The sequence below is a fragment of the Notolepis coatsorum genome (assembly GCF_963971535.1).
Source record: "Notolepis coatsorum genome assembly, chromosome: 7".
Taxonomy (NCBI): domain Eukaryota; kingdom Metazoa; phylum Chordata; class Actinopteri; order Aulopiformes; family Paralepididae; genus Notolepis; species Notolepis coatsorum.
Window position 1 is genome coordinate 15,144,221 of NC_140171.1, and position 15,706 is coordinate 15,159,926.

General features: G+C 43.1%; 1 protein-coding gene across 1 annotated transcript in view; it reads left to right on the plus strand.

Annotated features, from left to right (window-relative positions):
• The window catches only part of dzank1 (double zinc ribbon and ankyrin repeat domains 1), a gene marked incomplete at its 3' end in the record, with an annotated part of 54,270 nt that extends 42,645 nt beyond the window's left edge, over positions 1–11,625 (plus strand). Inside the window, exons 23-26 of the mRNA XM_084319496.1 lie at positions 5,784–5,864; positions 8,271–8,398; positions 10,551–10,625; positions 11,433–11,625. Of these exons, the coding sequence (XP_084175622.1) occupies positions 5,784–5,864; positions 8,271–8,398; positions 10,551–10,625; positions 11,433–11,625 (477 nt within the window). The remainder of the gene's footprint in view (positions 1–5,783; positions 5,865–8,270; positions 8,399–10,550; positions 10,626–11,432) is intronic.
• Between the last annotated feature and the right edge of the window lie 4,081 nt (positions 11,626–15,706).

Sequence of the window (15,706 nt, forward strand, 5' to 3'; positions counted from 1 at the left end):
ATCTGGTTCCCTCTTTTTTCGCACTTTGGTGGAGTTGACTGCCGCCCCCTCTTCACTAGGAAGGGCGGGTGGACGGGACTCCCCTCCCCCCTGGTGGTAGGGCTTGCGGGTCCTCAGGGGGTACATTTGTCGGGGCTACGCGTCTGCTCTGCCCCATATCAATATGGCGAAGAGCGAGACACGATGCCAGTAATTCTATATAACGAAAGGTTATCCTATAACCTATTTATATGAATACTGGCTGAGCGTCTCGCTCTTAGCGCGCCCTGAGGTCCTTTGGTTGGGTTTTCTATGATGGAAACTTTCCCGAGGAAGGGGGAGTGTGACCATGTCCAGTGTCTTATAGGGGGACACTGGGGCGGGGCCTGGTCAAGTGCATGGGTGCATTGTTTTCATTAATGAAGCACAGTAGGTGCTGGAGATAAAGATATATCTCAATATGGCGAAGAGCGAGACGCTCAGCCGTATTCATATAACTAGGTTATAGGATAACCTTTCGTTAAGGCAACTCAAATATGTTTGGTTACTGTGACTTACAGTTATCAGTTAAGGCAACTCAAATGTGAGACAAGAAGATGTTCCTGTGTGTCTGCAAAACTGCCATGTACAGATCTTTGTCAATGCCAAAACTGTGCAAATGTTTCTAAGGAAACTGAGGATATAGGGCTACATGGGATGATGATGACTCAGATGACAGTGGTGAGGATGATTAACGTCAGTGTTGCCTGGGAAGTGTGGTGGTGGATGAGGGGGTTCTGAAAGCTAACATACTTTAAACATCACTATGAACTAGCAGAGCTACATAAACATCACTGTAAACAATCAAACTAGATGGCAGACAGTATCTGAAGAAAACTAGAATGCTAGTTATGTAAACAAAAACACAGCTCAACTTTATCTCAGCACAGCATCAAATAGTGTATCCACATCTTGATTGATTGAAAACTTTATTAACAGATTGCAGAATGGGTACAATACAGTACGGCTCAATACACACAATTGTTAAGGGGATGCAGACCAGAGATCAGGGTCCCCCATTTTCAATTCATCATGACATTTATGACATACACGACATACAGATATATATTGTGACAACTATGCCAGGACTGGCCATCTGGCATACCGGGCATTTTCCCGGTGGGCCGACGCATCTTTGGGCCGATTTGATCATCTTTTTTTAAATTTATTATATAAAAAAAGAAAATAATTTTTTTTAACGTTTGGTCAACGACCGGCCCACTACTAGGCTGAGACAGCGGCCCATTGGTACTGACTGACACTGGGCTGGCCCAATCACATCTCTTACTAAGCACCCCCCCCGCCAGTCGTGCAGGTACATGACTGAGAGGGGGCTGGTACATGACTGAGAGGGGGCTGGTACATGACTGAGAGGGGGCTGTGGTACATGACTGAGAGGGGGCTGGTAGATGACTGAGAGGGGGCTGGTAGATGACTGAGAGGGGGCTGGTACATGACTGAAAGGGGGCTGGTATACATGACTGAGAGGGGGCTGGTACATGACTGAGAGGAGGCTGGTACATGACTGAGAGGAGGCTGGTACATGACTGAGAGGGGGCTGGCTGGTACATGACTGAGAGGGGGCTGGTACATGACTGAGAGGGGGCTGGCTGGTACATGACTGAGAGGGGGCTGGTACATGACTGAGAGGGGGCTGGCTGGTAAATGACTGAGAGGGGGCTGGTACATGACTGAGAGGGGGCTGGTATACAGGACTGAGAGGGGGCTGGTACATGACTGAGAGGGGGCTGGTATACATGACTGAGAGGGGGCTGGTATACATGACTGAGAGGGGGGCTGGTACATGACTGAGAGGGGGCTGTGGTACATGACTGAGAGGGGGCTAGTACATGACTGAGATTAGGATAAGGGTTCCCTTGATAAAGATGCATGCAAAGGCTGTATAATATACAACACCTGTAGCTCAACTGCAAAAACTGCTTTTTTTATTTGATTTGTATTTAGAAATTAAAAACACATCATAAAAACAAATGATCTTGACCAATTTGTATTCCTGAGGATATCACCTAAAAGCATTAATTAAAACACTTATTTCCAAGGTGGTCCTCGATGGAAGACATAAAAACACAGCACATATAGCCTACTCAACTGCTAATTTGTGCTCAACTGCAAAAATGTATGCCTACTTATGTATTAGCCTACAGGGAAAAACACATTCACAACAGGCAGCAAAGTTTATTTTCAGCCAAGTATGGTAATAAGGTAACTATTAGGATATATATGGTATGGATTACTTACTCTTATAACTTATGTGGTATATTCTAATCACAATATCTAAGGTCATTTGCAGTGCATACAGGTTGCTAACTAGAGGGAAGAAGGACAGAGTGATAGAATGGTCTCCTCATCTGACTTCCAATATAGCCAGCAAGGAATAAATGTGCAGTCCAGACTACTGAGGAACTATGGTCCAAACTCATTTATTTGCCGAGAGGCCAAAGGTGGATAAGCATCAGGTACATACAGGAATTATTCATAATTTTTCATAAGACATGATTGTATAAAAGGATTGATGAGGTTTACATAATCAAATAGCCCAGTCACGGTGGATCTTCACATCAAGACAGTTTTGCACATAAATAGTAGTCATGTTATGTCAATGAAAAGAGAATGTACTGAGCAATACATGGTTAAACCTGGTCTAAGATAGGGATACACTAAACAACACCCAACAGTGGGTTCCCATGATTTACTCACATGTATAACAGCACATTCTCTGGTGGGCGATGGAGGCTCAGCATGACCCCCTGGGGATGGGTAGTGTGGCTGGCCTCCCAACTATCTTTACTGATCCAATATTTATAGGTTAAATGACATCATTTTTAGACTGCCTTTTAACCAATCACAATTATCTCTAAATAAGGAGTTTGTTCCAATCAGCTTTGTCTTCTGGGAGGCGATACCCCCTCCCCCTGGTTTCCTCTGTGGGGGCTAGCTGCCCCCCCCTCCTCGATCTCCTTGTCGGTGTCTTCCTTCAGTAAACAGAGGGGGGGCCCATGGGCCCCCGTCGGTGTGGCCCCTTGATGAGCACAGAGGCTTAACTCTAAACCCTTTTCTATATTTGTATGGTTAATGTAATAAGTTACATATATATTCAGCATTAAACCAATGTGGCATTGTCTTATATTTTAATACCAGATTTCCTATATAAAGTATACTGAATTAATAGTTCCTTGGTTTTGGCTTCTAGCAAGCTTTACAACCAGAGTGAAATAGCTTTATTACTTAACCAGTTTGACATTCCTCAATGGTATTCAAATCTTCTTTGCAAGTTACTTTCTAAATTGATATGGTTTAGTTTCCTACAGACTTAAGACATTATTTGACCTGTGTGTCTGGTCAAACAGTTTTACACATTGGTCTTGTTTCACAGAGGCATATCAACTTCATTTAGCCTCCTGTTCTGTGGTTTCAACCGTCACACCCTAGAAGGTGTTTCTTGTTCGTGGGGGTTTGGAATGGCTGTGTCCTATACAGTTGAGTATACAGTCTTATCCTGAGGGGTCTTTTGCCTGAAGGCTCCCCAGGAATGTCACACAACACTGACCATTTGCATCTTATTATAACAGATATTTTCAGTTTCAGGGTTGATCTAACAGTCTGCTCAAGTCAATATACCATACTTATTACTATATGTGGTAGCTCTAGTCTCCACCTACACAAATAGTTTTTGTGCTGTCCATTGATCATGCACCTTCACGTGGTAGGCACATTAACTGTAGGTTAAACTCCCCAAACAAACAAGCACACCACTGATTTAATTGCCATATAAATCACATACAAATATCTAACTATTACTCCTCTCTGAACATGAATATAAAACAAGAAGGTGATCTATTAACTGTGTAAACCTTATGCAATATTCATCATTGATATTTGAATACTTGAAATCTGTATGAACTGAGTAGTTAGTATCAAATGAAATAAGATGGAACAGCTCCATGCATTCATTGAATAAACAACTATTTGCTCATTACCAGTATGGCATTGTTTAAATTGTTAAATAGCTTTTTGCACATCTTTGTCAGGGAATTTCAACAATTCTGGAGCTGAATGTACCAGTTAATTGTAATCATCTCTCTCCTTATGTCTAGTCAAGCCAGGTTGTGGAGGAGAGAGACAGGGATGAACAGGTTAAAGACTACTTTGCCCATCCTGAGCCTGCTATGATGCAGATGTTTTTACATCACCACCCAAAACAAGATTCAGCCAAGAGTGAGTGAGTACACTGGTCCACTTGCACTGGTACACTTGTCCATGGCACTTAATACTACCCAGCTTTGTAGTTGTTTGGGGGAGGAATAGTACAGTAGGTACGCATATTTAAGGGGACCGCAAGGATGGTGTACTGTCGGGTGGTGTCCGACCGATTATGGTGGGCCGGTCTGGGCCAAAAATGCCAGGGCCGATTTTTGGTCCCAGTCCAGCCCTGAATCGATCTCTAAACAATGTGTGTATGTCTCCGTAATGGTATGATTTTGGCCTAGTAGGTTAAGCCACGTACGACGCAGTTTCTATATCCATCCCACCGTGTGTGTGTAAAATCTTGTACACGTTCTTTCTGAACGGACGTGAGATGCATATAACTGTTTAGAAACCTTTTTGCGAACTTTAGAAGGTGTTTTTTGTCCATTTTCGTCCGTAACGTTACTCTGTGGATGTCATTTGTTGTCGCCCGACGGCTGTATCCTCGCAACAAAGAGAGCTGCTATTGGTCGAGCGCAAGATACGTGACCGAACTCGCACCAATTACATCAAATAAAACTCTGTGGTGACCAAGTATCCGTTTGCGAGGAAAGATCTAGTCCCGATTTTAAAAGTATGATTACGCAAAACGGGCAGGATTGTAAATGGAGAACTTTTTATTCCTAAATCTACACCAATAGATCTTTAGCCCAGAGTGAAAATTGTGTAGTCCGCCGAGATGGGAACGAGAATCGTTTCCTAGCCACTTCTCAGCCTTCACCGTATGGCCTATAAGCCCACACTGGTGTTTCAGCCCTTTTACAGTGTCAGTGTTTTAGTCCTGTTAGGAACAATGGCAACAACATTTTCAATTCATCATGACATTTATGACATACACGACATATACAGATATACAGTACTGTTACATCCAGACATTTATGACATACAAGATATACAAATATACAGTACTGTTTAAGAGACAGAGATCATAAAAGAAAATATTAGAGGGGGAAGAAACTGTACATTGGAGGGGGTTGGGTGGGTGGGGGGGGGGGTTGGACATTTAGTTTCTAATTGCAGCCTCCCGTAGGTGCTCTTTGAGAGCGGTTTTGAAGGAGGGTAGGGATTCACATTATTTTACGGCTGTGGGTAGGGCGTTCCACATTGTTGTGGCATAATTGCGAAACGTGTTTAGTTTAGTGTTTAGCTGGTCTGTATTACTCTCATTTGTGCTAAGCTAGGTAACTCGCAGTCAGATAGCTTTCTACTGAACACACAGAGGGGAAATTGGTATCTTTCTTCTCGTCTGACTGAGAAGACGGTCGGCGTATTTCCCATAATGTGGGCGTGGATTTTTTTATCAGATTTTTTAACCATTCATCACTTAAATACATTATGGATTGATTGACTGAAGCTATGAGATACGTCAGTATGCATTCTAACTAACAATACACAGTATCTACAGTTCAAATCAGTGTAGTGTACTTTGTCTGCATGGAAGACCATTGTGGATCTACCTCCTAGAAACCCATGTATGTGCTTTTTCTCCTCTCGTGAAGCTGAAAGACGGCCAGCTGTTGAAGGAGGTGGGTCCAGAGGGGAGGGGACAGATCTCTGTGGTTCAACAGCTGCTTGACGAGGTACACAACAACAACAACAACAAAACAGCAACGTTTTATACTGTAAAACTGGGAAGCTTTCACTAGCTGGATGTGGCTACACGTTTTGACAAATTAAAGCCGGTCTCAATTAGAAGACCGGTCTACATTACAGGTGCTATAGATGTGATTTTTATGTAGAATGATAATAAAAAAATACATCCACAGAGCTTTTAAAAAGGTATAAAAGTATAGCTTTTCCCAAAAATTATTTTGAACATTTTGAAATTAATGTTGTTATTTACATGTACATTTTGTGTGTACTTCCCATTTCCCCCGGTGGAATGCACCTGATTGGATAAACGTGCTGCTAGTTGAGAGGTCCCAGTTTCTCTTCTCCCGTTTTCAAAAAGCTTTCTGTTTCAACTGGGACATGGGAAGTAGGTGGGGGATACATGTAAACAACAACATTTATTTTGGACCCACCAGAATTTCTTAAAGGTCCCGTGTCTTGCTATTCCTTTCACTATTTGGGCAATGTTACACAATTCCTGTGAGTCTATGGAACACATGTGTAATGTTTAAAAAAAGAAAAAAATTCATTGTTTTGTATTTCTAATCAAGTACTCTAAAGCAGCATTTTTCCACTTCAAGATTTCAAGCTGTTTTGGGCTGGGCTCTGCCCATAAGCGCTTTGAGTGACAGTCACCCACAGTCTGCACTGGCAGACAGAGAGAGACATAGAGAGATTGAGGGGGATACTAATAAACGTCACCGCAGGGGAGCATAATCCCATGGGACAATGCATTGGTAACTTGTTTCAAATGACAATATATACCCCTGTGAATATTATTGCATGGATCGGAATACGGGCACATGCAATGATATTTTGCAGCAGGTTGACAGTGATATGCGAGTGCTCCCTACTGTGTGTGTGTTTCCCCAAGAGAAGCTCCTACACTCGCGGTCGGGAGTGTGTGTGAGTGGGGTGCTCCTGTCCCTCTCTCTCTCCCTCCCTCTCTCTCGCTCGCTCGTTCTCTGCTCTCTGTCGGCACCCGCGCCACGTCAACCCGTTTGAGGAAGTGTCGGTATTTCCACTCGCTCTGTTGTTGAGCGAATGGTTGCGCTACAACCATAGAGGGGGCATTAGTTATGCAGATCAGCTCCTTGCTACGTAGGGTAGCGAGTCAAATCAGAATGGCTTAGTTCACTGGGGGAGGATATTGTCTCAACTGAATTGGAGCAATCCGCCAAAATGAGAATTAGAGACACAGACCCCATTGATACAAACCCCCATTGCTAGAAAACAATGCTAAACACTGGAAAAGGCTATTTATAAGACAGGGGACCTTTAAATAATAAAATCATTTATCAATAATCTTTTTGGGGAAAACAATACTTTTATTTCACACCTTTCTAAAAGCTCTGGATGTATTTTTTATTTGTATTCTAAATAAACATTTTAAATACATAACAATGTTATCTATGGCACCTTTAAAGGAACACTCCAACATTTTGGGATATACACTTATTTGCCATCTTCCCCAGAGTCAGACGAGAAGATTTATATAAATTGAATCTGTGTGCGTCAGTTTTGGAATTCAAAGGTTTCTTCACTTTTGACAGAGCTAGGCTAGCTGCTCCCTACTGCTTCCAGTCCTTGTGCTAAGCTAGCTGCTCCCTACTGCTTCCAGTCCTTATGCCAAGCGAGGCTAGCTGCTCCCTACTGCTTCCAGTCCTTGTGCCAAGCGAGGCTAGCATGCGCCCTGGACCTCTTTGTGGGGCTACTTGACACACGGAGAGGGAACCTATATCAACCTTCTTGTCCGACTCTGGGGGAGATGGCAAATAAGTGTATTTCACTAAATGTTGGAGTGTGTTATGGAAAATATTAAAGGACAAAAGATGAGCCGTTGTATAAATCATTCTGAGTCGAGTTAATAAAAAAATAGAAAGCATAGTTTAATTATTTCCTCTGTGGCCACAGCAGAAAAGGACAGTTTACAATCAGAGACAACAATGTTCACACACAAGCGTCTGACCATAGAATGACAAAGAGCTCTGGTCAGACGTACATTAATACACAATTGAAATGATGTCCACATGTTTGTTATGTTCTTAACTGGAATGCTAAACAACCTTGTTGGGAGAGAAAAATATTAGGTCAAAAGTCATCCTCTCCCTACATTAAAGGGACAGTAGTGTCTGCCAGTGTCTGAGCTCATTATACTAGCTGGTCATATTGAACCAGTCAAGCTGTACAAAGATAAAATGATATCTCAACACAGATCTATAATGACGTGATAATATTTCCACGACAAGTGTTGCTTTGAAGCAGCATGACGGCGTACTGCGCTTCTAAACACCACGTCACGTCCACCATCCGCTACTCAGACACATAACTCCAAAATAGACCGTTCTTCATTCAATACGGTGTCTTTCTACCAGGGAGCGGATCCTTCGTGCCGAGGGAGCGACGGTCGTCACGTCCTGGCGCTCGCTGTGGTGAACGGCCACCACGACGTGCTTCCTGTCCTGGTGCAGAGAGGCGCTGACATCAACCAGCAGTCTGGACCGTAAGTACCTCAGCCGTGGTTCTCAACGCCCCCCCCCCCCCTCAGGAGTCCAGGTGGTCCCCCAGCAAAATGAGGAATAATAATAATAATAACTTTATTTGTATAGCACTTTTCATACAGAAGTTGCAGTTCAAAGTGCTTTACAACAGTAAAAAATACAGGGATAAGCGAGCATAAAAAGGATAGAGAGGTAGCAAGGTAAGATAAATCACAGTGTTTCACATTAGGATCTAGCATCCCAATAGGCCTTTCTGTTTACAGTTTCATTCAGTAATACAAATAATAAAAATAGTTTAAAATGATTCAGTTTAAAAATAGGCTAAAAATTATAAAATAGAACGGGTAACAGCAGGGTATTTTCCATACAACAGAGCAGTGCATCAGTAAGAAGTAAAAAGTGTGATAAAATAGTTACATTTTAAGAACTTTATTAACAGATTGCAGAATGGGTACAATACAGTACAGCTCAATACACACAATTGTTAAGGGGATGCAGACCAGAGAAAGACTTTCGTCTTGTTTACATCAGGGTCCCCCATTTTCAATTCATCAGGACATATATGACATACATGACATACAGATAGACAGTACTGCTACATCTATACATTTATGACATACCAGATTTGCAAATACAGTACTGTTTGATACAAAAAGAGTCCAGAAAAGAGTAAAAACTGTACATTGGGGTAGGTTGGGTGGGGTTGGGTGGGGGGGCTGTACATTGGAGGTGGTTGGGTGGGTGGGTGGGGTTGGGTAGGAGGGGTGGGTTGGGTAGGAGGGGTGGGTGGGGAACACTGTACAACTGTACAAGCAAAACTGTACATTGGAATATTGACAAAACCATACTTGGTAATTTACTGTACATTGGAGGGGGTTGGGTTAGGACATTTACAGGGGCCAGTTTCGAATTGCAGTCTCCCGTAGGTGTTCTTTGAGAATGGTTTTGAAAGTGGGTAGTGATTCACATTCCTTTACAGCTTTGGGTAGGGCGTTCCACATTGATGTGGCATAATTGCGAAACGTGTTTAGTCCCTTGCTTGAGCCGAATCTGGGTTTAACATGATTTGTGGAGCTCCCTCTGGTGTTGTGATCGTGGTATTCACTGACCTTTGGGAAGTATTTTGACATGTACATGGGTACCTTGATCGTGTAGTGTATCTTGTGGACCAGGCCCATTGCAAGTTGCTGTACTCTGTCGTCTACTCTAAGCCATCCTAGGTTGTCAAAGTGGGCAGGGGTGAGGTGGGTTCTAGGACTAAGGTCAAGCAGTAGTCTGACCAGTTTGTTTTGAGATGTTTGTAATTTTGTTTTTAGCGCCTTTGAGGTGCTTTGGTACCATGAGGTGCAAGCATAGTCGTAGTACCCTTGAATGAGTGCTCCTGCCAGAGTCTTCAGGGTATTCTTGTTTACCAGAGAGGAGATCCGGTACAAGAATCGAGTTCGTTGATTGGCTTTTTTTATTACATTGGATGCCATTTTGTCACAGGAAAGATTAGCCTCTAGGATGGAACCCAGGTAGGTAATTTCATCTTTCCTTGTGACAATATTGTCACCCACTGTAACTGAGAAGCCGTCGGTCTTGCTGAGTTTGTTATTTGAACCGAAGAGAATGGACTCTGTTTTGCCCATGTGTAATGATAGTTTGTTATCAGCGAGCCATATGCAGATTTTGCCTAGTTCCGAGCTGAGGGTTTTTTCAACCTGTAACTTGTTCTTGTCAGACACCAGCAGGGCTGAGTCGTCTGCGAACAAGAACAAGTTGCAGTCACAAGCTGACGACATGTCATTTGCATAAATTAGGAACAGTAGCGGACCCCCTCGTTAAACTCGCTCCTCTCAGATACTGCTTCCCCCTCGACCAGGAGAGCGAGAGAGAGAGAAAAAGAGAGAAAAAGAGCGAGAAAAAAGAGAAAAAGAAAAGAGAGAAAGAGAGCGCCGCTGCCTTTCACACAGGTGAAAAGCCCAGGACTCGTGTTTCGCGACCAGACAAGAGGTTTCACCAGAGGAGAGGAAGTCCTCGTTAGCTAAGAATGACACCTGTAACGTGACACCACACCAGAGTGGCAGCGCCCACACAGGTGGTTCTGATAAGAGGGGACTTCCCTTTCTCTCCCTCTTCCTCCCACCCTCCTTCTCTCCTTTCCTCCTCTAGAATGAACAACACGGCTCTGCAGGAAGCAGCGGTCCAGGGCAGTAAGGGCTTGCCATGTGCTGAGGTGTTGCTCGGGTGAGACATCCTATACACACACATCTCCCAACTACTGCAAAGCTGCTATAGATGGCATTTAGCCACTAGATGGCACACTAGAGCACCACCATGTCATTGATCCAATCGGGTGCATTCCATTGTTTACATGCACGCAACATGTAAACAAGATCAATTTTGGACGTGCAACAATTTTTTAAACGATCATTTCATTCACTGGCGGCTAGGTGGCGCAGCGGACTAAGCGCTCGTCACCAACGCGAGAGACGCTGGTATCGAATCCAGCTGTCAGCGTTGCCTCCGGCTTGGCCGGCCGTCATACTGGCACAATTGGCAGTCAGCGGGAGGGAAGCCGGTGGGGTGGTATTCTGGTCGTTGTAAACAGCGACTCCTACAGGTCGGTCAGGGCGCCTGCACAGCGAGGGAGGGAGATGGTGAGGGTAGTGTGACCTCCCACACGTTACACCTCACCAATGAGAGTCCACGCCGGCAGGTGAAAAGATGCTGCTGGCTGTCTCCTATGTCTCGGAGGAAGCATTATGATAGACTTCAGGGCTCCCTAGACCGACCAGTGGGGGCACATGCGAGCAACGACCAGGAAGGGGAGGGGGGAATTGGCATAACGACTAAAATTGGGATGGGAGAAAAACACAGAAAAACAGGAGAAAAAGTGGATAAAAAAAAAAAAATCATTTCATTCATCAATTTTTTTTTACGCCTTTCTAAAAGCTCTGTGGAATTATAAATAATAATAATTACTCTACATAAAAATGTTGTCTATATAGCACCTTTAATAAAAGTCATTATCTGTACGCTGACCGGTTTCAGGTGCAATGCCAGCATCATGAGGAAGAACGCCAGAGGTCTGTCAGCCTACGACCTGGCGGTTATGTCCGAATGCTCCGCCATGGTTTCTCTCCTGGCCGCCAAGATGGGTCAAGGCGTGCTGGACAGACTGACCAGAGCCACTGCGACTAACCTGGGGCCCTGGGCATCTTCTGACCGGACCCACCGCAGCTAACCTGGACGTATTTTGATCATCTGTGGCTTAGATCTTTTTTTTTATATATCCAAATGAGAAAGAATATGTATTAGGCAGTCACCCTACTGCTCAAGCTCCTCTCTCCTATGTGTCCATAAGTACTTGTTTATAGCTACCTTTAAATTGATTGATGTTACTGCTTAATTGTATACTCACATCCAGACCATTCCAGAGTGATACCCCACAAACTGCAATGCACATACTTTTAAGAGTAGGTTGTTTTAAAGCTATGTCCCTCTAAAATTATAAACACTCTAGCCATGATTTTTTTTTATGTTGCTTGGTAATTTGTTTTTTATTGCCAGAAACATAATTTGTGCAGATTTTAATTTGATCTACCATGATGTATGTATGGCTCTTTTTTGCAGTGTGCATATCTTTTGTAAGTTGCTTTTATAAGTATTACGATAGTTTGGAGCAGGAAAAGGTTGATATCACGAAAGGTTCGACACCGCTTGGTTTGGGTGACTAGCATAAATTATCCTGGCTGTAAAGTGTCTTGTCTGGTTCTGCTCAGCCCATTTTCATTCAGATATCTTGAGGTGAGAAGTCAAGGGATCCATTTTTGAAAATTGCCTATTTTCCTCCCGTCAAATTCAAGCTAGCTTAAAATAGCTTCAATTTGGAGCTAAATCAACCCACTTTGCCAGTGAACAGCGCCTTTGGACTAATCGAGTTCCCTAGTTTCATATGATAGCAGGATCTTGAAGAGCCCGCTACACCCCTTTAACATAAGGACCCACGGTGACGCAGGTGTCACATGTACTTTACATGTTCTGGAAATGTCCATATAAAGCTTTTTCCTTGATTTTACCTCATGAAGTCCCAAAGGGAAACCGGTGGAACATCCTGGTGGGTCATGTGACAGGTCATGTGATGTTGTGCTCCCATAACCACCTTTCCACAATGCTGATTGATGGTGGTGACTAAGCTGACAGACGTAGCTAGCATTCAAAAGCTAGATTCTTGTTGCTAAAAGGTAAGATTTGCCCATTTAAAAATTATAATGCTTACATAACATGTTCTTTATGATATATAACCTGTTGTGAACACATTTCTTGAACAAAATGATAAAGAAAACAATCGATAAAAATCACTGACACATACGTCACACCGGGCATATAACATTAAAATGTTCATGAAAATGTTATGTGACATGTCACAATAAGAACAATTATTATGATCTGCTCAGTTAATTTGTCTGATTCAATGATATTTAGTTAATATATTTTATATTGTTCAATTGTTCAAAGCATATTAAAACGTATCAGTCATATTTCAATGTAGTACCCTGTAGTGCCATGTAGTACCATGTAATAATAAATAATAATAGATTGTATTTATATAGCGCTCTTCGTGACACCCCAGTGACCCCAGAGCGCTTACAGAGTCCATTATTCGTTCATACACAGTCATACCGGTGGTGGTAAGCTACAATTGCAGCCAGAGCTGCCCTGAGGCAGACTCACGGAAGCGTGGTGAATAATCATCGCCTACGGCCCCTCCGACCACCACCAACATTCATTCACATGCATACACATTCATACGAGGCAAGTAGATTAAGTGTCTTGCCCAAGGACACAACGGCAGTGGGATGGACATGGGCTTGAGCGGGATTCGAACCACCAACCCTTCGATCCTTGGACGACCCGCTCTACCCCTGAGCCACGCCGCCCCACAGTACCATGTAGTATCATGTAGTGCCATGTAGTGCACTACATAGGAATTAGACATATATGTAACATTTCAGATCTTTGCCATTAGGGGGTGCTATTTTGAAAATAAATTCAGAAATGTGTTCTTTGTAGTCTATTTAGTCAGTCTTATGCCCCTCATAATTTTCCTTGAAGGAGAAATGGGTGTGGGTTCTATGGTGTACTTTTTTTTAAATAATTGTCTTGCAGTAATAGCTTGGGGCCAGCTTAGAAACAGACAAATCATTGTCCAATATGCGCTTGCTCAGTCCTTTGTGTGTGTGTGTGTGTGTGCATGCGTGCGTGTGTTAAATTACCTTTTTAAGTAGCAGGAAATTACAGCAAATGGCTTTTTCTTTATTGCAAATTCTTTTGCCTCCCAGATGGGGGGCACAGGCCTCCTCCGGACCACCCCCTAGCTGAGACTGAATACAGTATCTGAGGTATGCATTACAATAACACGGTGTGTGTGCATCAGACTTATTTTAATGATCATCGCTCACCGGTCAGAGCAGCCGACGGGGACGAACACTTCAAGAAAAAAAAACACTAAAGTCACTGTGCTTCACATCGCGAGATCCAGGATGAACAGAGGCTGATCCAGGATGAACAGAGGCTGATCCAGGATGAACAGAGGCTGATCCAGGATGAACAGAGGCTGATCCAGGATGAAATGACAACCGAAATCGTTCATAATTCAGTAAAAGTGACGAATGAAACGTAACGACAAGAAACACGATTGACTGTTTTTTTGTGAGATATCACACACGGTGAAGAATACAAATAAAACGGATGACAGAGGATAGAGACGGTGACTTTGAGTCGATCTGAAGTTAACCCTTTCACTACCACACTACAGAAGGTTAACCCTTTACTATCACACTTTACTAAACGTCTGTAGTGTGGTAGTGAACGGGTTAACCTGCTGGCGTGTGACAGTGAAAGGGTTAACCGGTTGGTAGTGCGGCAGTGAAAGGGTTAAGACATCTCCCGATCGCCTGAATGCCTTCTACAACAGAACTGCGTTTCCGTGTCTCTGATTGGCCAGGTCATTTCTGGTCATGTGACATGTACGCCCAATCGTGGGACCGCAAGTTTCTACACTGGTTAAGCTTAGGCGCTCGTTCGAAGTTGGTTAAGGTTAGAGTTTGCCAGGTAGTTTGCAGGCTGTTAGACCCGGAAATAAACGCAGAACTTGCTGTCCCACGATTGGCACACATGTCACATGACCTGGCCAATCAGAGCGCAAAACTCGAACGCGGAAACGCAGTTCCGCCGTAGAAGGCATACACGCCTCCCGATCACTGGCCAGTTACAGTAGGAGCCTCGCTTCAACAAGTCAATGTTTCATGAATTAAAAAAGGTGCTATAGATAACATTCTGCCACTAGATGGCACACTAGCACCCCAGCATGTCATTGTCACATGGGGAAGTGGGGGAGTAAGGAGGAGATGCATGCACGCAACATGTAAAGAACATTCATTTTGGACCCACACATTTTTTTATTAAAATGTAATTAATTAATTTATCCTTATACTTTTTTTTGGAGACTTTTATTCCACAATTTTTTTAAAGCTCTGTGGATGTTATTTATATATATTTTTTATTAGTCTACATATAATTGTTTTCTATAGCACCTTTAACACTTTGGTTGCCACTTGTTAACGTGGTAAAACCCTGTTGAATGCCGCCACCCACTTCAATGATAGCGTTGTGAGCGCATAATCTCTGTCTTAAATTATGGCTATGTGTCTAATCTGCCTGTCGTTTATCAATGACTTGTTTGCAGTCAACATTGTCGAGACGGATTTTTTATAAATTTTTTTTATTGGGTAATTTCCGTTTTATAGCATTTTGAAAAGCCCTAGTTTTTCAGGAAAATATAGATTCCGTGATAATCGCCCTTTACTGGAATATTCTGGCATACACAAAAACGTTGTAATTTTTCGGCCTATTTATGAATAGTTTTCAAATAAACGTTAGATTATCGATAGTATAATATGTGTACTTATGCACGCTACAGAAGCGATCTGAAAAATATATTCTCTCATTTCCTGATCAGCGCGCACACACAGACACAGGGCACATGTTGATATATCTGTGAAAAAAGCTCTGATTACCCTAAGACTGGTAAAATAGATTCCTTACCTCAGATCAGATGTTATCCAAAAAGATTATTCCAATTCCTGATCGCCATTCCAAATAGCGATCGCGTTTATTGATTCAGCGTTGGGTGCTGGAAATACATAATCCACGCTGTTCTCAGGGTCGGCGAAGACTTGGATCTCTTCAGATGCCTCGCTGGAGAGTAACATGAGGAGGCTGGACCGCCCCCCTGGCACTCAAAGTGTTAACAATAAAACAAA